This window comes from Pristiophorus japonicus, chromosome 17 (genome assembly GCF_044704955.1).
Source record: "Pristiophorus japonicus isolate sPriJap1 chromosome 17, sPriJap1.hap1, whole genome shotgun sequence".
NCBI lineage: Eukaryota > Metazoa > Chordata > Chondrichthyes > Pristiophoridae > Pristiophorus > Pristiophorus japonicus.
The window spans coordinates 33903476-33926852 of record NC_091993.1 but is presented as its reverse complement, the minus strand read 5'-3'; the positions used below and the strand labels follow the sequence as shown (position 1 = coordinate 33926852).

Genomic DNA, 23377 nt, shown 5'->3' with positions numbered 1-23377 from the left:
TCCCTCATCCACTCCACCCCCTCACCTCTCTCCTCACCCTCCCACCCACCCTCCCACTCCTCTCCCACTCCCCCCCTCCCTCCCCCCTCTCCCTCCTCTCCCTCCCCCTCCCCCCTCTCCTCTCCTCCCTCCCCTCCTCTCCCTCCCTCCCTCTCTCCCTCTCCCTCCCTCCCTCTCCTCTCCCTCCCTCCCTCTCCTCTCCCTCCCTCCCTCTCCTCTCCTCCCTCCTCTCCTCTCCCTCCTCCCTCCCTCTCCTCTCCCTCCCTCCCTCTCCTCTCCCTCCCTCCCTCTCCCTCCCTCCCTCTCCTCTCCCTCCCTCTCCTCTCCCTCCCTCTCCCTCCCTCCTCTCCCCCCTCCCTCTCCTCTCCCTCCCCTCCCTCTCCTCCCTCCCTCCTCTCCCTCCCTCTCCTCTCTCCTCCCTCCCTCTCCCTCCCTCCTCCTCCTCCCTCTCCTCTCCTCTCCCTCCCTCCCTCTCCTCTCCTCTCCCTCCCTCCCTCTCCTCTCCCTCCCTCCCTCCCTCTCCTCTCCCTCCCTCCCTCTCCTCTCCTCCCTCCCTCCCTCTCCTCTCCCTCCCTCCCTCTCCTCTCCCTCCCTCCCTCTCCTCTCCCTCCCTCTCCTCTCCCTCCCTTCCCTCTCCTCTCCCTCCCTCCCTCTCCTCTCCCTCCCTCTCCTCTCCCTCCCTCTCCTCTCCCTCCCTCTCCTCTCCCCTCCCTCTCCTCTCCCTCCCTCTCCTCTCCTCTCCCTCCCTCTCCTCTCCCTCCCTCCCCCCTCCCTCCCTCCCCCCTCCCTCCCTCCCTCTCCCTCCCTCCCCTCCTCCCCTCCCTCCCTCCCTCTCCCCTCCCTCCCTCCCTCCCTCTCCCTCCCTCCCTCCCTCCCTCTCCCCTCCCTCCCTCCCTCCCTCTCCCCTCCCTCCCTCTCCTCTCCCTCCCTCCCTCTCCTCTCCCTCCCTCTCTCTCCCTCCCTCCCTCTCCTCTCCCTCCCTCCCTCTCCCTCCCTCCCTCTCCCTCCCTCCCTCCCTCTCCCTCCCTCCCTCTCCCTCCCTCTCCTCTCCCTCCCTCCCTCTCCTCTCCCTCCCTCCCTCTCCTCTCCCTCCCTCCCTCTCCTCTCCCTCCCTCCCTCTCCTCTCCCTCCCTCCCTCTCCTCTCCCTCCCTCCCTCTCCTCTCCCTCCCTCCCTCTCCTCTCCCTCCCTCCCTCTCCTCTCCCTCCCTCCCTCTCCTCTCCCTCCCTCCCTCCTCTCCTCTCCTCCCTCCCTCTCCTCTCCCTCACTCTCCTCTCCCTCACTCTCCTCTCCCTCACTCTCCTCTCTCCTCTCACCTCCCTCTCCTCTCCCCTCCCTCTCCTCTCCCCTCCCTCTCCTCTCTCCCTCCCTCCCCTCCCTCTCCCCTCTCGTTACTGGGGTCGGAGGTTGGTGCCCGGGTCGAGGGTCGGTGCTGGGAATGGGGTTTGGTGCACGGGTCGGGGGTCAGTACCTGGGCCAGGTGTCGGGGCCCGGTGTCGGTGCCCAGGGTTGGGTGTCGTGGTCAGGAGTTGGTACTTGGGTCAGGTATCCGGGTCAGTACTGGGGGCAGGTGTCAGGGTCAGTGCCTGGGCCAGGTGTCGCGGTCAGTGCCCGTGTCGGGGGTCAGTACCCGGGCCAAGTGTCGGGGTCGGTACTGGGGTCAGGTGTCGGGGTCAGTGCCCGGGTCGGGGGTCAGTACCTGGGCCAGGATGTCGGGGCCTGGGGTCAGGTGTCGGGGTCGGTGCTGGGGTCAGGGGTTGGGGCTCGGGTCGGGGGTTGGTGCTGGGCCCAGGGTCAGTGCTGGGGTCGGTGCCCGGCCAGGGTTCGATGGTCGATGCTGGTTTTGAATGGGTTGAACCAGACAAGAATCCCTCGAGCAGCAATGGTTTTTACAATGTAATGTTTTTTATTTAATTGCAGCAAATCCGTTTTCCCTTGTTTAAGTGGAGAGGTGAGAGGCCAGCCATGCCGACCGTGGTTCTGTTGGACGTTTCTCTCTCCATGACGCGCCCTGTCCCTCTGGAGGGCACGGAGGAATACCAACGCAAGCATTTGGCAGCTCATGGGCTCAGCATGCTGTTTGAACACATGGCCACCAATTACAAGCTGGAGTTCACGTGTCTCGTGGCTTTCTCCTCACTGTGGGAGCTGATGGTCCCCTTCACCCGGGACTACAACACACTGCAGGTACGGCCCTTCGTTCTCAGTACACTATTCCTGGCGCAGAAGTTTGAGAAGGGAAGAGTTCAGAAAACTAGAAAGAGCCATAATAAAAATGTATTTAACAAAAGTACAATTATGTCAAATTTAATCTATTATTACTGGAAAAATTGCCATATAGCTGGATTAATAATTTGTAATAATCGCGTAATGTAACCTCCCGTGAGTGGATAAAGGAATTACCTTGTGTAACACTAAACTGTACAGACCACACGGCCCCTGCCAGTTAGTTATCGCAGTCTCGCCAGTGCCTGGCTCGTTGCCGTTAATCGAAGCGAGGTTTTAGCCAGGATTTTTGCTCCTGATCGGTGGCCAGTGGCCAGAGCTGGAAAGTGCAAGTGAATGAACCTCGGACACAGACAGGATTGTTCCAAGCTGTGACAGCTCCCTCATTGTGGAATAGCCGATTGACACTTGCTGTCAATGCTCACAGATGAGAAATGGTCACTGCTGGAGGCACCGGCAGGTTGTAGTTACCCGTGGAACCGCGACAGTCAGGAGAAATCTGTAGGTTGGGGGTGTCTGTGACACTATTTCTCCCGTTACATTTATAATACACCAAGGGATTGTGTCTCTCACTGCTTTATTATAAAGGGAACAGAAATCGTGGGCATTTTACTCTACTGCAGGATCGCTGCTGTGTCCCTTTAAAATTCTCATCCTTGTTTTCAAATCCCTCCCAGGCCTCGCCCCTCCCTATCTCTAACTTCCTCCAGCTCCTTAAAACCTTTACTCATCTGCCCTAATATCTCCTTATGTGGCTCGGTGTCAAATTTTGTTTGCTAACGCTCCTGTGAAGCGCCTTGGGACATTTTAGTACGTTAAAGGCGCTATATAAATGCAAGTTGTTCTTTGAGGTTTGAAACCTTCAGTGTGACGTTCGCGGTCCTTTTCACCCAATCACGTTGGATCTTTTGCAGGAGGCGCTGAGCACTGTAGACGACTATGACAAGACCTGTCTCGAGTCTGCACTGATGGGGATCAGCAACATTGTGCAAGATGAATGGGGAGTCTGCATTCCCTGTCAGGTAACTGGACTTTCAGAGAAATGGGTCAGATTTAACCATCCGTCTCCGGGGCCTAATTCTCTGCCGTGTGTTTTTGGTTTTTGCTGTTCTGTTTGGGTTTAATTCTTGCTATGGGTGTTCTCGCTATCATTGGATTTAGGGGTCATTTAGGGCCCCTCGCTCCCAGGTTATGGAGGGATGAGGAGGCGCTGAACAATGGGCAGTGTTGGTGCTGAAGTTTAGGGGTGACCATATTTGGAACATGTGCGTTTGTGGACAGTGGTGTCAGTTTGCTCCTCAGAATCCACTCTGCGATTGACTACTTCTGCATAGTCTGGAACCTTTAATATAACCACTGGTCATCTGGTTGTTTTCCTTCAGGCCCTGAGTCACTATGAATTTATTGCCTCTGTGCTGACTGCAATGTCTGGTCGTCGCAGGCTAACGGTGTTCTTGCGGCCTGAGAAAGGGCGAGTGTGATTGACGACCACTGGCACCATCTTTAAGCTCAGTGGGTAGCCCGAGTCAGAAGGTTGTGGGTTCAAGTCCCACTCCAGGGACTTGTGCACATAAATCTAGGCTGACACTCCCAGTGCAGTGCTGAGGGAGTGCTGCACTGTCGGAGGTGCTGTCTTATAGATGAGATGTTAAACCGAGGCCCCGTCTGCTCTCTCAGGTGGATGTAAAAGATCCCATGGCACTATTTCGAAGAAGAGCAGGAGAGTTATCCCCGTTGTCCTGGGGCCAATATTTATCCCTCAATCAACATAACTAAAACAGATAATCAGGTCATTATCACATTGCTGTTTGTGGGAGCTTGCTGTGCACAAATGGGCTGCCGCGTTTCCCATATTACAACAGTGACTACAATTCAAAAGTACATCCTTGGCTGTAAAGCACTTTGGGACATCCTGAGGTCGTGAAAGGCGCTATATAAATGCAAGTTCCTTCCTTCCGGCCTGGCAGAAAGTGCAGCTTAAGCTCCATCTGTTGTAGCTCCCGGTGGCAGAGATCAGCTGTGGGGCAACTCTGGGATGAGAACATAAGAATTAGGAGCAGGAGTCGGCCATTTGGCCCCTCGAGCCTGCTCCGCCATTCAATAAGATCATGGCTGATCTGATCTTGGGCTCAGCTCCACTTCCCTGCCCGCTCCCCATAACCTTTCACTTCCGGGTTTAGCCTCCTTGTTAAAAAAAAAAGGAGCTGCTTTGTAATTTGCTGCCTCCTACCACGGTCCGGTTGCAGCATTTTCTGACAAAAGGGCATCGTCGTCTGATTGAAAGTTTGTTTTTTGTTTCTCAGGTGATCCTTGTAACGGACGGGAGTCTGGGAATCGGCCGGGGATCTCTCCGACACTCTCTCTCCGCCCTCAGCCAGCGCTCCGAGGACAGCAAGTTCCCACTTCCCTTCCCATTTCCTTCCAAGTTGTACGTCATGTGCATCGCTAACTTGGAGGAGGTACGACACATCCCAGGGAAAACTGGACATTTACTTTCAGTATCGGAGACCCCTGGGGAGAGGCTGCGCTCTCCGAGTTCTGTGTGCTCTTACACTGTGTATGTTTAGATAAATATTTATAAGAACATAAGAAATAGGAGCAGGAGTAGGCCATGCAGCCCCTCGAGCCTGCTCCGCCATTTAATACGATCATGGCTGATCCAATCATGGACTCAGCTCCACTTCCCTGCCCGCTCCCCTAACCCCTTATCGGTTAAGAAACTGTCTATCTCTGTCTTAAATTTATTCAATGTTCCAGCTTCCACAGCTCTCTGAGGCAGCGAATTCCACAGATTTGCAACCCTCTGAGAGAAGAAATTTCTCCTCATCTCAGTTTTAAATGGGCGGTCCCTTATTCTAAGATTATGCCCTCTAGTTCTAATCTCCCCCTTCAGTGGAAACATCCTCGCTGCATCCAATATTGTAAAATTGAGTTGATACTGTCCTAGATGCATTTCAATTAGCATCGTAACTTCTGCCACAGGGAGGTTTTTCTCCCAGCACTGTGAGCTGGAGGCAAACGCTAATCTTAGATGTGAAGGTGGGTGAAACGACAATAGTCGGGCTGAAGTGAAGGAGATGGAGAGTATGAGAGATGAGGAACAGTGTCGTGCGTGCGAGTGCGAATGTGTGTAAGGTTGATTTTGTGGGAGGCAATGTTGCGGGAGGCACCAGTTCGAGTCTGTGGTGTTTTGTGAAATTATCTTCTGCTGATTCTCGTTAATCTCTCTCTCTGCCAGCTTCAGATGGCGGACACACTGGACATTCTGGAACGTCTGATTGATTTAAACAACGGTGAGGGGCAGATCTTCACTATTGATGGTCCTCTGTGCCTGAAGAATGTGCAGTCTATGTTTGGGTAGGTGATGGCTGTGAATGTGATCGGTTGTTTGCGGAGAGCTGGGTTACTGGTATCATCACTTTAAGGGGGTTTGTTCTGATGGTGAGTAGCAGGAACTGTGAGGGTGTCCCATGTTCCAGCTATAGAACACAAGTTGATTCCAGCTCAGAATAGACTGCAGGGTGATATGGCATTCCTCCCTGCCCCTCACCCTTCACCCCCCTGCCCTTTGCTGGGTGGGGTGAGTGGGCGGGTGGGGAATGGGTGGGTTGGGGGGGCCAGGTGGGTGGGGTTTTGGGCGGGTCGGGGGGGGCTGGATGGATGGGGAATGGGTGGGTCGGAGGGGCTGGGTGGGTGTAGCCGGGCGGATCAGGGGGTGGGGGAGTGTGGGCGGGTCAGGGTGTAGAATGGACCCAATGTGTACCTTGGATCATGATGCTGTGTCTTTCTCTCGTGTTGCAGCAAGCTGATTGACCAGGCATACTCCCCTTTCCACGCTGTGCTGAAATGTGGGCACCTGGTGTCCGACATGCAGATGTTTCCAAGACCAGAACCTGTCATCATTGATGAAGAATTGGAGCCTGTCCCAAAATCTATCAACACAGGTGAGTCTGCTCAGGTAGATCTACCTGTTGAAGGGTAGCCCCTTTCCTCACTTTAGCTTTTGATTCTTTGTGTGGACTTTTGGGCAAAGAATGTTAGTGGGAGAGAATCGAACACTTTGTGACTTTTTGTACTGTATTAGCAGAGCACAGCTCCCTTTGCCTGGCCCCAGTAACAGTGCTCAGTCCCAGCTGTGGAAGACCGTGTGGGACAAGCTATCCGTATGGTAGTCAGAGTGACACGGTTAGGTTGGTGGCAGTGAGCTTGTAACTATGAGCCAGTTAGTGCTGTGGATTTGTGCTCACTGGAACAGAGTAGCACCACTCAGTTGTATCTCACCCAGAGGAGTGGAGGAGTGACTGGGTGAGTAATGCCAAGAATGTAAACGCAAACCCGCCAGGGCAGTTTGAGAATTTAAATTCAGTTTTTTAAAAATCTGGAAATGTAATTAAATGTCCTTTCGGGAAGGAAACCTGCTGACCTTACCTATTTACTGTATCTGATGCCAACTTTCAAAAGGGAATTGGATAACTACTTGAAGGGAATAAATATGGAGAAAGAGCGGGAGGAGTGGGACTGATTGGATCGCTCTGTCACAGAGCAGGCACAGACGCGATGGGCCAAATGGCCTCCTCTTGTGCTGTGGCATTCTATGATTCTAAGGTAATTCTTGTGGAATTTGGAACATGAGGGTTTAAGATCGTCTGATGTTGCCACTCTCCCTGCACTGTTTGTTTTGGAAGGAATTTACCAGAGTTCTTCCTGAAAATGGCCGCTGATTATTCTTGCCTCCCCGGGTTACTGGAAGTTGGGGAGGAGGATGCACGAGGTTACATCACCTAACACAATTACATCGAAACATGCAGCACAGAAACAGGCCATTCAGCCCAACAGGTCCGTGCCGGTGTTTATGCACCACACCAGCCTCCTCCCACCCCTCTTCATCTCCACATCCTTCTATTCCTTTCACCCTCATGTGTTGGTCTAGCTTCCTGAAATGCATCCATGCTAGTCGTCTCAACCCCTCCCTGTGGCAGCGAGTTCCACATTCTCACCGCTCTCTGGGTAAAGTTTCTCCTGAATTCCTTGTTGGGTTTATAGTGGGCAGGCTGAGCATTTTGTCGCTGTATTGCTAACTGCCTGGTGTCGAGCTGGCGAACCTCCAGCTGATGTGCCAAGTTCGGTGGATTCATCGAGCTGCAGAGTCGAAAAACTTTCTCCCATTGTTTGCTTCTTGTTGTAAACTGCAAATCAATCTGTCCAGTTGGGTTAGTCCCACCCTTGCTCGGTGTGGTGATAGCTGGGGACAGACGCTGGACGTTGGTCCATGTGTATCCCAGGGTACGCAGAGTCCACACCTGTCGACAAAAAGTGCCTGAGCTCAAGTTAAGGGACGTCTGTGCACCAGGTTATATTCGAGGTTTGGTGGGGCGGAAGAGACTGGTGTGACTTTTTTTTAAACAATCTTTTTGTCTTTCACAGAGCTGGATATAGTGGGGTTTGTAAAGATTGCTGATATTGCCAGCCCACCCGTCCTCTCTCGGCACTTGGTTTTACCCATAGCCCTGAATAAAGGTGGGTGCTCGCTCTTTGTGTATTGTGCCAGTCACACGGCACCAGCCGACTGGGCTTGAGGTGCTGTGACTGGGGCAGTGGGGCTTCGGTTTCCACTACTCTACCCGGATTCTATTCTAGGTGTTGGCCCTGGCTCAGTGGGCAGCGCACTCTCCTCCTGAGTCAGACGGTTGTGGGTTCAAGTCCCACTCCGGAATCTAGGCCGACAGTTTCTGTGCAGTACTGAGGGAGTGCTGCACTGTCGCTTTAATGTTTCATTTGAAAGAGGGAACCTCCAACAGTGCAGTGCACATTCAGTACTGCACAGTCTGCCCTCTCAGGTGGGCGTAAAAGATCCTAAAGGACTATTCAGAGAAGAGCAGGGGAATTCTCCCTGTGTCCTGGTCAATATTTATCCCTCAACTAATATCATTAAAAAATTATTTGGTCATTATCGCATTGTTGTTTGTGGGATTTTGTGCGCAAATTGGCGGCCACGTTTCCTACATTACAACAAAAAAATACTGTAATTGGCTGTGAGAAGCTTTGGGACGTCCTGACATGAAAAGTGCGATAGAATTGCAAGTTATTTCTCTTATGTGTGTCAATCACGACTTGTGCGAAGTTCCCGATATTGATCCGCAGTGTCGGTCCGTTTGTTCCGTGGGTGTTTGATATTTTATTGCTCTGGTACTTGCTCATTGACTGCAGTTAATGGGTAATTTCCAAAGCACCCAGGAGACACAAAGAGATGCAGATATTTCTGTCCTTGGGTAAAGTGCAGCCTTTTCATGTGCTGATTGGAGACTTTGGGTAGAAGTGTGTCCACCCACATAAGCGAGACACTGGCGAGAAAACACCGCACTAATCACAAGGTAGATATTGTTGAGGGAGCCCATTGGTTCATCCATCCAGATCCCCCAGTCCCCTCGTCACACCAGCCAACTCGAGAATGGCTCCAGGGTTCTCCACGGCCCTGCACAGACTCTTATCTCCCACTCTTCACTCTGAGTGAAGTAGAATGCCCCATCATGGACCCAGAATTTGCCTTCTGCTAGCTTGTAAAGGTGGGAATGTAAGAGCAGTGTGGCAGAGAGGCGTGTTTAGAGTTGGTGTGATGCAAGGTTGGGGTGTCCCTGTGGAGGGGGTGAATGTGTTGTTAGTGTGGTGCCCCTGTTGGGGAGCAGAGGGGTGAATGTGCTGACATTAAGTATTTGATTTCCTTGCTTTGCTAGAAGGTGATGACCTGGGGAGCGGATTACCTGAAGAAACTGAAGATGAGAACTCTGCTTCTCAAATTGCTGGAAAGATGCCGTCATTTTGTGTCTTGCTGCATGGCAGTCTCAAAGTAGAGGGGATGGTGGCTATCGTGCTGCTCGGGTGAGGAGCTGTGCGCTAACATGCTCTGAAATTAGCTGAACGTCTTTTGCATCTCACTTCTGTCTCTAATTCACACAGAGAGGGTCTACACTGGCTAAAGCCCTAAAGACATTCATAACGAATTGTTCTTGCTGACAAACCTCATTTACTTCCCTGGCTCTTCCTCTTCCTACATTCCCATTCCGGGCTTTAGGATCGAGGATCCTGGTCTGAGCCCTTGAGTTCATCTGCTGCCTTGGTGTGGCAAAGCTCTGTGATATCTCAGCAGTAACCCAGTGATGCACTCGTGGCACAGAACAGGTCCAATGATCAGATGCTGCTCCCCTCCAATGCCACGGGAGAATGTCACAATGATAATTTCTCTCCTTCCTCGGGCAGGGCTCCATGGATGGACAAGGTCTGCCAGAAGCAGCGTGTAGAGAGATGCTTTGTTAATCTCCCCTTTCCCCCTCCGCACGAAGCTTTCAGGTTTTGCTCGATACCCAAGGAGCTTGGCCTCCTTTCAGCTTGCATCAGCCAGTCGCTCCTTTGTTCAGCAGCAGCGCCTGGGACCCTCGGACCACCTGCCTGAGCCACCTGCAAGGTCCGAGTGCACAAAATGCCCCCCAGTAACGTGTACTTGGGATACTAATGCAGGACCTAAAAACAGGGCCCCACTCAATAAATACTGGGCTAATGGTCACCTCGCTGCAAAATGCTGAATTCCACCCTTGAACTTGCATTGCCTGTGTGTGGAGTCCTGATGCAAGTCCCTTCAGCTCCGCTCCACTGCACACACTGACTACTCCTGTCTACTTTTGACATAGAGCTTGTTCATTTTGTATAAAAAGGGTCAATTCATGAAGTGACTGCACTGTCCAGAACATCCTTCCTCACATACTTATTCATCTGACCGCTGAGATGTCGGTATGTCAACTCTCTAAAGAGAAGCTCACTGGTTGTAATAATTCTCGAGTTTCTGGGCAACAAATATGGTGACCAATTGAGTGTCAGTAAATGGGAGGAAGGCTTTGCACTCTCCCCACCCTCTCCCCCCTTCAACTCAATCCCATTCTTCCACATTCAGTTGTGGAACCTGGGAAATGTGGTTCATGAATCTACTGGTGTGACGCTGATGCTTGTTGTACGCTTACTTCTTGCTTTGCCCAGACCAGACTGGTACGGGATGCTGTACTCTCAGGCTGATAGCAAAAAGAAATCCAATCTGATGATGTCCTTGTTCGAGCCTGGTCCGGAACCTCTTCCCTGGCTTGGAAAGATGTCGCAGTTGGGACCCATTTTAGGTGAGTGTGAAATTGGATTTTCTGTGAAACTGGTTCTCTTCTCTCCGTATCCTGAACCTTCTCCATATTTGCTTCTTAATATAAAATCCTATTTTGATTCATTTCAGACGCTGAGGAAAATCCCTATGGTGAAGATGACAGCAAAAGCCCCTTCCCCCTGCAGCCGAGGACAAAGCGGAGTTACGCACAGAACGTGACCGTGTGGATTAAGCCCAGTGGACTGCAGGTATGGGTGGTACTGGGTCATGTAATATTAGCCTGTGTACTTGCGCACCTTGTATCACCGCATTGACTGATAATTGGACACTTTGGAGAAAGTACAGGAGCTCATGTTAAGAATTTCACTCAATCTGGTCAGTGGCATAAGTTGTCTCTTCACTTTGACACCACTTATCCTGATCTTTAAGTTTAATAGCACAATGGATCATTTTATAAATTAGTTCCTGCTCTGCATGTCTGAAGTATTCTGCTCAATACTTGTACCAGAAGATACGGCAGTTATATAGCTAGTATCTGTCAAGCACTAAACTAATTGCCATTGCTGCCTTGCCCTATGCGGCTCTCAATCGCGGGCTGTGCTGAGTCTGTGGTTCTGTAGTTTGCAACATGTCTGGAGTGGCCGATGTTTATAATATATAGTGTGTTCTATATAATCCTTCCAGGATCACACAGTGAATTGGCAGCATTCAGCTGCTGTATACAGGATATCTCCATGAACTGAACTATCCTAATATATTCGGAGGGGACTGCAGCCTTTAAATGGTCTCGCAATCACTTCTAATATCTTCTCTTTTGCCTTTAGACCGACGTTCAGAAGATTTTAAGAAATGCTCGGAAACTTCCAGAAAAGACACAGACATTCTACAAAGTAAGTGGGTTGATCCTCAGTAACTTTGCATCAGCCTTGTTCAGGCAATTAATCTAAACCAAAGGCTAGGGCAATGGCCGGGAGGATGTTCAGTGTATAATGTTTGTTCTCGCTACAGGTCTGGGGATTTGTCATTTGGGTGTGGTGCTCGATAAAGTGCGGCATTAATGGAGAGGCTGCCTGTGAGTGGGAAACGGGATATAAAGGCAGTCTGTATCCTGCGAGGTGTCCCTGACTTCATACTTCAGTAAAGGGTGGAATAAGCAGTTCTACACTTGGGGGCAAATTTTACTCCTCTTAAAATGATTAAAATGCCAACAAAATGTTCAGCAGTTATAGACCCCGAGTAGCAAGCATTGTACTTTCTCTCCAAGAATTCGTGCCTCTGAGCTCTTGCTACGTGTTAGGAATAGAAGCCTCTGGAAATACACAGGAGATCCATCAGTTTCTGGCAAAGAATCTGCACCCGAAACACGGAACCATCTCCTTTCACTTGCAGCTGAGCCCAGGATTATCTTTCTATCTCATCCTGCACCATCTGGAAATTTTCACAAGTTACCACCAGAATTATTCCATCCTAAAAATATCCAGATTATTTTCTGTCCCAGTTGAGCTCAGGTTTTGTTGTAACTTATGTATGGCAGGGAATATATTTCAGGGTTTTTGCCCTAATTTTCAGATCCCCTCCTGAGTGAATCCCCTACCCATAACCTCCAGCCCCCCCGCGGTACATCTGATCCAGTCGGAGTTTCTGGCGATAAACAGACGAACAGAAAAATAAAACTGACGGAGGACTGGGTGCCGTGGCCAGTTTAGCTCAGTGCCTTTCCACCTCTGGAACCAGAATATGAATCCAGGCCAAACGCAATTGGAATTAACATTTCCTCTCTCTGCCTGTAAGGGTCCTTGTGAAATGGGATTAGGACAGTTTAATCAAATTCCTACTAGATGATGGGCACAGCACCAGAAATGTCTGTACGCAGCATGATTGTCAGTCTCAAGCTGCACTGTGAGGATTTTGGTCAGATTGAGGCAGATTGGAGCTGCAGTCCTTGTCCTATGCTGCCCCTGCCTGTACTATCCCTAGGCATTGATTCTTTCACATTGACGAGTGCATGTTTCACATTTTAGCAGCCAACAGTCCTTGAGCCTGTGCGTTTCCTTTTTCAGGAACTGAATCGGTTGAGAAAGGCGGCTCTCGCATTTGGATTTCTGGACCTGCTGAAGGGTGTGGCGGATATGTTGGACCGCGAATGCACACTGCTCCCAGACACCGCCCACCCCGATGCCGCCTTCCAGCTGTCCCATGCTGCCCAGCAGCTCAAGTTGGCCAGCACTGGGAACTCGGAGTATGCAGCTTACGAGCACAACATCACACCTCTGCAGACAGACTTCTCCAGCAGCAGCGCGGACAGAATCTGATTGGAACGGAACAGAGTCTGTATTTGGTTCACTTTTGAGGACCTTATTTTTTTTAAAGAAATGTTCTGCTGGAAGTGCTGTGCACAAGAATACAGCGAGGGACATGAGGCTATGAAACACTGTTACAAAATCTACCTGGGATCTTGGTGCACAAGAAAATCTAAATTTTCTAAATAAGCCATTGCTTTTTAGTTACTGTTAAAGATTGAGAGCTCCATCACTTCTTTTCAGCACACAGCCTTGGTAAATGCATTATCTGGTACTGTACTAATTCCTCTACATGTACAGTACACACCAGCCAAAATGAAACGATTCACTCACTTTGTCTCATGTGCCTGGGTGTTGTACCTGTTTTTCGGGGGCAGGGGGGTATTTGGATAGAGTAGTAACGCTGTGACCCTGTACACTCGGGGTTGTGGATGGGACGAGTGTTGCTTACCGCAGAGGTTGTAGTTTCAGTGCAACAATGCTTAGCTTAGACAGAACAAAGCAAAAGATGTGAAAGTTGTACAAGTGATGTCTCAAACCCTAATATGATTGACCCAGTATTCGGTTTGGGTCTTGACTTTTGTCCACAGATGTGTCATAATCTAATGACTATTTTCAGTTATGTGAACACAGTTATAAATATTACAGCATTCCCTGGCACAGGGGAGGAGTTGTTTTCAAAATGTGTAATGAAAGTGAATGCTAGTGAAAGACCAAAAACCTCGTTATTAAAATAGCATTTACAAGAATTCAATTTGATTAAAAGTGTACTGTTAAAATTCTGAATTTGAATGAGTTCAGTGAGTAGTGAGAGGAGATGCTGGACGAACCGTGTATGATCCACATCTGTGCTAATGCAGATTGTAAAGCAGGAAGATAACTTTTTGGATCGAACCTCAAACTGCATTGATATATTGGGTACATACTTCAAACCCAACCCCTCAATATTCCCGAGGTGGTCCGTTTATTTAATATTCAGGCCTTCTATTGTTGGTGCTGCCGATTCTGGTACCTCACATCACCAGGCTTCAGCAACTAGTTATTTTAATTGAACTACTTACCATTAGACTGCTTGATCACAGATGGGTTTGACTTCACTGCTACTTACAGGGCAATGGAAAATTTGCTCAAACCAATTATCTTATAGATTTTAACTGTGCTTAAGTTTATGAAAACAGGCCCTTGCACACTAACCAATCAGTCACTCTGATTGTTATCAATACTGTCTGCAAACAAGAAATGCTTACAAATTGTAGTTTTTTTCAGCTGGAACCACAAACTCTAATCTTGTTTTCCTGTATCTTTTTATATCCTTCCGTTTCAAATACTGATGCAATACCCTTTAAAATGACTATGCTTCAATTGCCACTTAGAGTAAAGCATCGAGTTCCAATAGCCCTCAGTGGGGAAAAAAATTCTTCCAACTTCACCTCTCCCATTCTAGTGACAATCCTGGATATTTGGCACACTAACCAGTGGAAACAGAACCATCATTTACCCCCACAGTTCCCCCTAATCTCTATTCAAGCAAAAGAACCCCAATGTTTCCAGCCTTCACCTCCAACTCACATCGTCCTGACTTGGATTTGTATTGCTGTTCCTCCAGTGTCAGTATCCCATTGTGGGAGCACCATTAACACAGACTGCAACAGTTCAGGAAGGATTGAGCACCACCTCATGGGAAATAGTGATAGGCAACTGAGGTGGCCTTGTCAGTGTTGCCAACCGCCCGAGAACACACAAAAACAAACTAACCCATCATTCCTAGTATCATTCGAGTGAAACTTTGCTCCAGTATTTTCATGGCCCGAATGTGTTCCTGGAATAGTGAACAGCTACTCATCCAGCTACACACGATCCTCCACATGCAACATTCAATACCCCTTCCTATACAACCCAGCACTCTATTTGCCTTTTCAATGGCCTTCTCGGCATAACCTTCCTTCTTTAAAAGGTCTATTTATCCGCAATCTCTCCCCTCCGTGTCTGTTCCTGTAATGTTAAGAATATTACCATTTGGCATATACTTCCGTTCACTGTTTAGTTTCCCACAATGTGCCACTTCACAGTTCTGTGTTGAACTGCATCGGCCACCAAATGGCCCACCCCTCTAACCTACGTGCTCCTGCAATCTTTCTGCATTTGCTGTACTCCTTTATTTGGTATCAGCAGCAAACTTCACTCCTCTTGTGTGCACATCCAAATGATTTATATAAATGAGGAACAAATAGGATCCCTGGACACACCACTACTCATATCTCTCACGATTTTCTCAAAAAATTCAATTAGTTAAGTTCAACTTGTGTTCGACAACACTCAATGAGCCTATGCCTTTCTAAATGTTTGCTCATTTCACCAAGTTTGTGGTCTTTACCCACAACCAAGGTTAGACGAACTGGCCTATTACTTTGTGCTTTGCCCCTTCCTCACCCGTGGGTGTAACATTTACCATCCACCAGTCCTTTAGCATCATTCCCATTTCCAAAGAGCTTTAGGAAGTTACAGTTTTGCTATCTTGTCCCAACCTCCCTCTGTATTCTGGGAAGGATACCAGACCTGATAATCTACTTTTGTCCCATAAATTTGTACCTGCAATTTTAGCTCATCCATCTTCTCTGCAGAGACTCCTCGTCACACTTTCAATTTCCTCCATCATAACCTCACCCTCAAGTACAAGATGGCTCATGGGAAGAGCCTGTTCTGCCATTCAATGAGATCATGGCTGATCTGCGACCCAACTTCATATACTACCTTTGGCCCATATTGCTTAATATCTTTGGTTAACAAAAAGCTATCAATCTCAGTTTTAAAATTAACAACTGATCTAGCATCACCTGCCATTTGCAGAAGAGAGTTTCCAAATTTCTACCACCCTTTGTGTACACGTTTCCAAATTTCACTCCTGAAAGGTCTGGCTCTAATGTTTAGACTGTGCCCCTAGTCCTAGAATCCCCAACCAGCAGGAACAGTTTCTGGCCGTGTGCAACACTCCCTTTGCACCACCCTCTAGGCCCAAAGCTCTGGAAATCTCTCCCTAAACCTCTCCATCTCTACTCGTTTAAGATGATTCTTAAAACCTACTTCTTTGACCAAGCTTTTAGTCACCCATTCTAAAATCTTCTTTGGCTCAGTTATTTGCTGTCTGATTACGCTCCTGTGTCACATCTTGGGACATTTTCCTACGTTAAAGGTGCTATAGAAATGCAAGTTATTGTTGTAAGTCTAGTGTTACCAAATCACTAAAAGCAACGACGCAGGTCAATAAGGCCATAAATAAGTAAAGCACTGAGGTTCATTTCTAGAGGGTTAGGATAGAATTGAAAAGCAGAGAAGTTTATGTTAAACTTGGTTAGACCGTAATTGGGAGTACTGTGCATGGTTCTGGTCTCCACATTATAAAATGGATATAGAGGCACTGGAGAAGGTGCAAAAATGATTTATTAGAATGATACCAAAACTGAGAGGTTATACCCTGCAGGAAAGATAGAAGTGTCTTGGGCTCTTTTCTCTAGAGAAGAGAAGCCGGAGTGGTGACCTGACAGATTGTAAAAAGGTTTGAAAAGGGAGACATAGAGAAGATGTTTCCACTTGCAGGCAAGACCAGAACTAGAGGCCATAAATATAAGCTAGTTGCTAATAAATCCAACAGGGAATTCAGGAGAAAGGTCTTTACCCAGCGAGAAAGGAATAGAAGGATATGTTGATAGGTTGAGATGAAGAGGGGTGGGAGGGGGTTCATGTGGAGCATAAACCCCGGCACGGAGCGTGGGGCCGAATGGACCTGTTTCTGTGATGTAATCTAACCCGTAACATTAAACAACCTGTCACTCAATGACATAAACCTTCAGATCTTTTCTTTTAACCTGTTCACCGACCTCATAACAGTTAGTGGCAGAAGACAAGCGCAGGCAGCGGAAAGAACGGGCGGCAAACCTGTCCCACCCTCCCTTACCCTCAACCACTATCTGTCCCACCTGTGGCGGGGACTGTGGCTCTCGTATTGGACTGTTCAGCCATCTAAGGACTCATTCTAAGAGTGGAAGCAAGTCTTCCTCAATTCCGAGAGACTGCCTATGATATGATGATGTAACAGCAAGTAAAGCCAAAAGCAGACGCTATCCACTAACGATCTGGAGGAAATGTAAAGGAGTTATTCAATCCAGGGTTTAAGGACATTGCAGAAACACTTAATTCATATCAGGGTTTGTAGCACTCCTTAATATGCAATGAAATTATAACTTTTAATGTATAAAATGGATTCATCAGTGCAGTTCAAACCATGTTATACAGCGGCAGTTCAGTTCATGTGATTCAATAATGGAATCAAAGCACACATTTACGTTTATATCATACACCAACCAAATAGGTATCTGGGGCTGATCTCAACGCTTTGATCTCATGTCAGAGTTTCAGTCACACTTGCCATTACCTGAACCCCTGGATCGTCAGCACCTTGAAATCATCTCCTTGGTATCCATTATTCAACGTATAATTTATACAACAGTGTGTTATTTTCTAATAGTTCACCAAAAATGGAATTCCAGTGATGCATCACATATTAACTCAATGCAGCCACAAGCCAAGTTCTGCCGTGAAACCAAAAGCCTTGCCTTCGCCAGAGAGCCGCACATGGTAAGCACGGGTCAAAGTTCATCTCGTCAGCGCTAGAAATAACTGGTGTGTGAAAACAGAAATCTCACCTCTGGGGCCAAGTGACCAAACTCAATGAACCAGGCCACTGATCTTCCATTCTCTTGGAGAAAGGGTTGGAATTGCTGTTTGCGATCCTCGAGATACTGGTTAAAAACCCGGAATCCCATGTGATAAGAGTAGAGCTTGACTTATTTATTCATCGCACTGCTGACCTAGTTTGTGACATTATCTGGAACCCTGTTGGAGATGTTCTTGTCATTATTCTCAATATCCTCTGCACCATAGGAACACAAGAAATAGGAGGAGTATGCCACTCAGCCCTGCTCCGTCATTCAATAAGATCATGGCTGATCTTCTACCTCAACTCCACGTTCCCACCCTATCCTCATATAACCTTGGTATCCAGAAATTTATCCATCTCGGTCTTGAATATACTCAACGACTCAACATCTGCAACCCTCTGAGTTAGAGATTTTCAAAGATTCACCACTCTCTGAGTGAAGAAATTTCTCCTCATCTTAGTCCTAAATGGCCAACCCCTGATTCTGAGACTGTGACTCCTGGTTCTAGACTCCCCAGCCCGGGGGAAACATCCTCCCTGCATCTACCCTGTCAAGCCCTGTAAGAATTTTGTATGCTTCAATGACATCGCCTCTCATTGTTCGAAATTCTAGAGAATATAGGCCTAGTTTACTCAATACCAGAGAGTAATCTCCCCCGCTAAGGGACAGTCCAAGTTCACATTTCAATGTACCTTAAGTTGCACAAAATTTGCAATGTGTAAAAGTGGAACAATTGTACCTGTAAGTGGGGACACCTGCACACGCGAGAAGCTGCAGTAGCCAAGTCCCACACGGCATTTAAACTCCGTTATGAGACAAATAAATTAGAACCACTGATTTTTCACTAATGTTCACAGTTTATTCAAATCACAGTGAGCCCGTTAATGGTAACAGCAGCTCCCCGTCTCTACCTGTCCCTCAGGAAAGCCTGTTCACCCCAAAATACTTTCAAACCCTTCACAAAACACAGAATATTCTATTCTAAGCCACTCGGCATTGCTTCCAAATGCACTGAAATTGTCTACATTAAAAAGCACAAAATTAGTGCAGCTTTTAGAAAAATAACGAAAATGAAAATTCACCAGCTTGCATATTATAAATGGTCAGATATCTGAGTGAACGTCAGGCAATGATCCAACTTTTGGGGGGGTTAAGGGAGAGACACATCCCACCCCAGCAGGTTTCGATGGCCATCTGCCTCTACACTGCTTTAGGTTAAGGTACCCCATTCTCATTATACTTCATCAGTAGTTTGATATGAACCATCCTTTTAATTATCTTCAACACATTAATATTCAAACTGCTGGGTGGCTCAGTAGCGCGTAACTTTGTGCTGATGCATTCGCCTCAGAGTCTGCATCGCAATTCCCTGTTGGGGTAGGGGTCTAATGGATGTAATGGGGTGGGGGGGGGGCATTTCATGGATCACCCCCCCCCACCCCAGCTGACCTTGTGGCTAGTTACAAGGAAGCAACAGAGACCTGAACACATGGCTCCGGCGCTCACACAGAATAATAAACGGCTGGGGAGGGGCAACAGCGGAGATTAAGCACCCATTTTTAAATTAATTTTCCTAATTCCAGAAAGACGGTGAAACAACATCATTAGCCTGTCTAATATTGCCCATTGATCATTCCGAGACACATTCATTGCTCAGTCATCTTGGATAAATCAAAGTTATATCATAATATAAAACCAATTTAAATTAAAATTACTCTGCTGTAATTGGAAAAAAAACTTTTACTAAGGGTGCAAGATAATTTATGATGAATCAATTTTCCTCCCACAAGAGTGGGGATGTCTTCAGACATGTACATTTATAAGGGAAAAAGATAAATGGCTGAAGTGAATATTTCCATTGCTACTAAGGAATGTGTTTAGTTATTGCAATACATCTCACGCTGGCAGCAACACTGACAGGTGAGGTGGAAGTGGTTACACTGGCGAAGGTGGCATTACGGTCGCAGAAGGGCGACTGGTTACTGAAGGTTTACTGACACTTTGCCAAGGCTTTTCTCACTTCCTGAAAATTACAGTGTGTTTATAAAGGCAGCAAGTTTACATTTAATTAAAATAATTGAGGTGGTTTATCACCAACTCAGAGACACAGACACATCCCCTCTAGCGCATCTTGCGTTTCTTTGGGCGGAGACGCTTGTTACTTTGTTTGTAGAGGTGCCGGAAATTAATGAACAAACCTGGAAAAAGAGAGAATCACATCATAAAATGCAGAGATATCTGATAAAATGAGCTACAAGCTGCGCTCTTCCAATACTGCACATGGAACCATCTCACAATCCTATAAAATTCCTTCCTCTGCTAATTTAATCGAGACACTAACTGGTTTGAAATAAATGAGTTAACACATACATTAGCATTTAAAGAATCGAATTTTACGGCGAAAGTGTGTTAACACAGAGTTAAATAACCACGAAGGTAAATACAGCAGCAAAGTTCCAGGCTCGATCCACGGGTTGTGCCGAGTTAGTGAATCTCAGCCCGGGCCGGGAAGCTCCGCAATCTTAGCCCGGGAAACTCAGTCCGGGTCGGGAAGCTCTGGAATCTCAGCCGGGGTCGGGAAACTCGGGAATCTCAGCCCAGGTCTGGAAGCTCGGGAATCTCAGCGGGATAGCAGCAGGAGGCTATCCTGCTGCAGGTCAGATGCAGGAAGAATGTTCCCGATGTTAGGGAAGTCCAGAGTCAGGGGTCACAGTCTAAGGATAAGGGATAAGCCATTTAGGACCGAGATGAGGAGAAACTTCTTCACTCAGAGAATTGTGAACCTGTGGAATTCTCTACCACAGAAAGTTGTTGAGACCAGTTCGTTAGATATATTCAAAAGGGAGTTAGATGTGGCCCTTACGGCTAAAGGGATCAAGGGATACGGAGAAAAGGAATAGGGTACTGAAGTTGCAGGCTCGAAGGGCCGAATGGCCTACTCCTGCACCTATTTTCTATGTTTGTCTAAGACAATTATTTCCCAGAAGTTGTGGATTGCTACTTGATAAAATTACAGTGATTATATAACCATAGGAGTGGATGTCAAAGAGTAAACTTGGCTTGTATTGGCTCTCACTCATGTTTACAACAAAATACAAAACAGAATAAACCCCACAGTATTACAAAAAATCCATGGGAGTGATTTCAAGGTGGAATCTCATTTCGGTCCAAAAAACCTCTCAGTAAAATTACTGCGTTAATGTCAACTATTTATCACTCCCTAGAACATATGGGTATTTTGTCTCAATTTGTTATTCTAAAAGTCACCTCCTTCGAGCCCTGTGCTGAGAGTGTGTGGAGAACAGTGCAGGAACACTGCACTTTGTTCCCCTCATTCTTAAGTATCAGTCATGACTGGACCCTGATTAAGATTAGGACCCATACCTAACTAACAAACTCACCTTTTAGGTCAGTGTATCAGTTGCATTGACAAAACAGAATATATTGAAGAAAAAGCAAAGCAATTAGACCAGAGTGCTGCAGACAGCAGCGATTAGAACTCACCCAAGAACATAACAATAAGGTAAGCTTGCAGGAAGTAGGAGAAGCTGAATGAGGTGTTGAGTGGATTGGGCAGCAGGATACTAAATCTTCCCGTTTCCTCAAAGTATGGAATGGATTGAACCACACACACCGCTGCGGAGGAGGAGCCAGAGAGTTTAGTTAATACAAGGGAATCTTTGTAGGCACGCAAACTGCTAGATATGTGGAGAAATTCCGCAAGCTAGACAAACTCAACAAAACTTCACATTCCTCCTGTAAAGTGCACTGTACATGCAAACTGATAGTTCAACCGATGTCATAGTTCGATATGTGTAAAAGTATATAAAATCTTCACAACCAACCTTCTGCAATGACTCCGAGTGGATAAAGAGGAATCCAAATGGTATATCGGATCCACGTCAGTATTCGCCACTCTGTGCCTATACAGGACAGCATGTAGTATGGGTACCTATTTCAATAACAGAACAATGCTTTATGGACACCGTGAATACAGTGGAGAACACAACCACGCAGAGTACAGACTTGTACCATTTCGTAGATAAATGCTGTTCCCTCAGTGAAACGTGTCCCATTTTTAAATACAGCAAGTGCTCCACCATTACCCAGAGGTGTGTGAGAAATACTGGACCCTGGAAAGAGACCAGCGGGATGAGTTTAGTTTTACTTTGCTCATGTAAAGGAAAGTAAATGATGCTGCTGCACAGTACCATGCGGAGAGTTCGGTCACCTGGTGTGTATTGTCCAGGTAAGGGTTGGCAGGGAAACCATTAGTACAGTGAATCAGCTGAGGCTCTGTGGTGGTGCTTGTGATTGCTAAAATACAAATTAAACAATTAGCGAGAGTCACCACCAGCACCGTGATAAAGAAGGTTAGAATGAATTGCAATTTCCGCAACACTACTTTGTTTTTTATTTAATGGCCCTCTGTCGTAATACTCTTAGTTTAAGACTCACTCACTACCCAAGAAATGACATGGTCTATCTACCCTGTAGGTGGATAGAATGTACAGTGTGGTAAGCGTCAGCTTGAATCAGATAACAGTGACTGCACTTCAAAAAGTAATATTTGGATGTGAATCGTCTAGAGACGTGCTACGTACAGTTAGCTTGTGGCACAGCGTAGGATAGCTCATCGGTTCCGCATAAGTCCCCAACCATGGTAGGGAGGGACGAGAAAAGGAGGGAGGGAGAGTGGGAAGAGAAAGGGAGGGAGGGAGGAGAGAGGGAGGGAGGAGAGAGGGAGGGGGGAGAGAGGGAGGGGGGAGAGAGGGAGGGGGGAGAGAGGGAGGGGGGAGAGAGGGAGGGAGGAGAGAGGGAGGGAGGGAGGAGAGAGGGAGGGAGAGAGGAGAGAGGGAGGGAGGAGGGAGGGAGGGAGGAGGGAGGGAGGGAGGAGAGAGGGAGGGAGGAGAGAGAGAGGGAGTGAGGGAAGAGAGAGGGAGTGAGGGCAGGGAAGGGAAGAGAGAGGGAGCAGGGGAGGGAAGAGAGAGGGAGTGAGGGGAGGGAAGGGAAGAGAGAGGGAGTGAGGGGAGGGAAGGGAAGAGAGAGGGAGTGAGGGGAGGGAAGGGAAGAGAGAGGGAGTGAGGGGAGGGAAGGGAAGAGAGAGGGAGTGAGGGGAGGGAAGGGAAGAGAGAGTGAGTGAGGGGAGGGAAGGGAAGAGAGAGTGAGTGAGGGGAGGGAAGGGAAGAGAGAGTGAGTGAGGGGAGGGAAGGGAAGAGAGAGTGAGTGAGGGGAGGGAAGGGAAGAGAGAGTGAGTGAGGGGAGGGAAGGGAAGAGAGAGGGAGTGAGGGGAGGGAAGGTAAGAGAGAGGGAGTGAGGGGAGGGAAGGTAAGAGAGAGGGAGTGAGGGAGGGAAGGTAAGAGAGAGGGAGTGAGGGGAGGGAAGGGAAGAGAGAGGGAGTGAGGGGAGGGAAGGTAAGAGAGAGGGAGTGAGGGAAGGTAAGAGAGAGGGAGTGAGGGGAGGGAAGGGAAGAGAGAGGGAGTGAGGGGAGGGAAGGGAAGAGAGAGGGAGTGAGGGGAGGGAAGGGAAGAGAGAGGGAGTGAGGGGAGGGAAGGGAAGAGAGAGGGAGTGAGGGGAGGGAAGGGAAGAGAGAGGGAGTGAGGGGAGGGAAGGGAAGAGAGAGGAGTGAGGGAGGGGAGGGAAGAGAGAGGGAGTGAGGGGAGGGAAGGGAAGAGAGAGGGAGCGGGGGAGGGAAGAGAGAGGGAGCGGGGGAGGGAAGAGAGAGGAGGGAGGGGGGGGAAGAGAGAGGGAGGGAGGGGGAAGAGAGAGGGAGGGAGGGGGGAAGAGAGGGAGGGAGAGAGAGGGAGGGAGGATAGAGAGAGGGAGGGAGGATAGAGAGAGGGAGGGAGGGAAGAGAGAGGGAGGGAGGGAAGAGAGAGGGAGGGAGGGAAGAGAGAGGGAGGGAGGGAGGGAAGAGAGAGGGAGGGAGGGAGAGAGAGGGAGGGAGGGAAGAGAGAGGGAGGGAGGGAGGGAAGAGAGAGGGAGGGAGGGAGGGAAGAG

General features: G+C 48.3%; 2 protein-coding genes across 4 annotated transcripts in view; one reads left to right on the top strand and one right to left on the bottom strand.

Annotated features, from left to right (window-relative positions):
* Positions 1–1383: 1383 nt before the first annotated feature.
* Positions 1384–13411, top strand: ints14 (integrator complex subunit 14). 3 transcript variants are annotated; one of them, XM_070858613.1, is made up of 12 exons: positions 1384–1405; positions 1920–2186; positions 3140–3247; positions 4529–4684; positions 5464–5582; positions 6027–6169; positions 7650–7742; positions 8960–9101; positions 10251–10384; positions 10492–10610; positions 11187–11252; positions 12423–13411. In XM_070858613.1, the coding sequence occupies exons 2-12, from the start codon at positions 1965–1967 to the stop codon at positions 12672–12674; spliced, it is 1554 nt and encodes a 517-aa protein (XP_070714714.1). In that variant the 5' UTR covers positions 1384–1405; positions 1920–1964; the 3' UTR covers positions 12675–13411. The 3 variants fall into 3 exon arrangements, with proteins under 3 accessions (XP_070714714.1, XP_070714713.1, XP_070714715.1); XM_070858612.1 differs by having other exon boundaries at positions 8957–9101; XM_070858614.1 differs by lacking the exon at positions 7650–7742 and having other exon boundaries at positions 8957–9101.
* Positions 13412–16889: 3478 nt separating this feature from the next.
* The window catches only part of hacd3 (3-hydroxyacyl-CoA dehydratase 3), a 33553-nt gene continuing 27065 nt past the window's right edge, over positions 16890–23377 (bottom strand). Inside the window, exons 9-11 of the mRNA XM_070858611.1 lie at positions 21223–21329; positions 20882–21013; positions 16890–19575 (exon numbers count right to left, since the gene is read on the bottom strand). Coding sequence (XP_070714712.1) covers positions 19499–19575; positions 20882–21013; positions 21223–21329 — 316 coding nt within the window. The 3' untranslated portion in view covers positions 16890–19498. The remainder of the gene's footprint in view (positions 19576–20881; positions 21014–21222; positions 21330–23377) is intronic.

Bases quoted from the DNA above. Each gene is read 5' to 3' on its own strand.
- ints14 (XM_070858612.1), top strand. From the start codon at position 1,965: ATGCCGACCGTGGTTCTGTTGGACGTTTCTCTCTCCATGACGCGCCCT. The intron at 6,170-7,649 runs GTGAGTCTGCTC...TGTCTTTCACAG, and splicing joins CCCAAAATCTATCAACACAG to AGCTGGATATAGTGGGGTTT. The intron at 11,253-12,422 runs GTAAGTGGGTTG...TTCCTTTTTCAG, and splicing joins AGACACAGACATTCTACAAA to GAACTGAATCGGTTGAGAAA.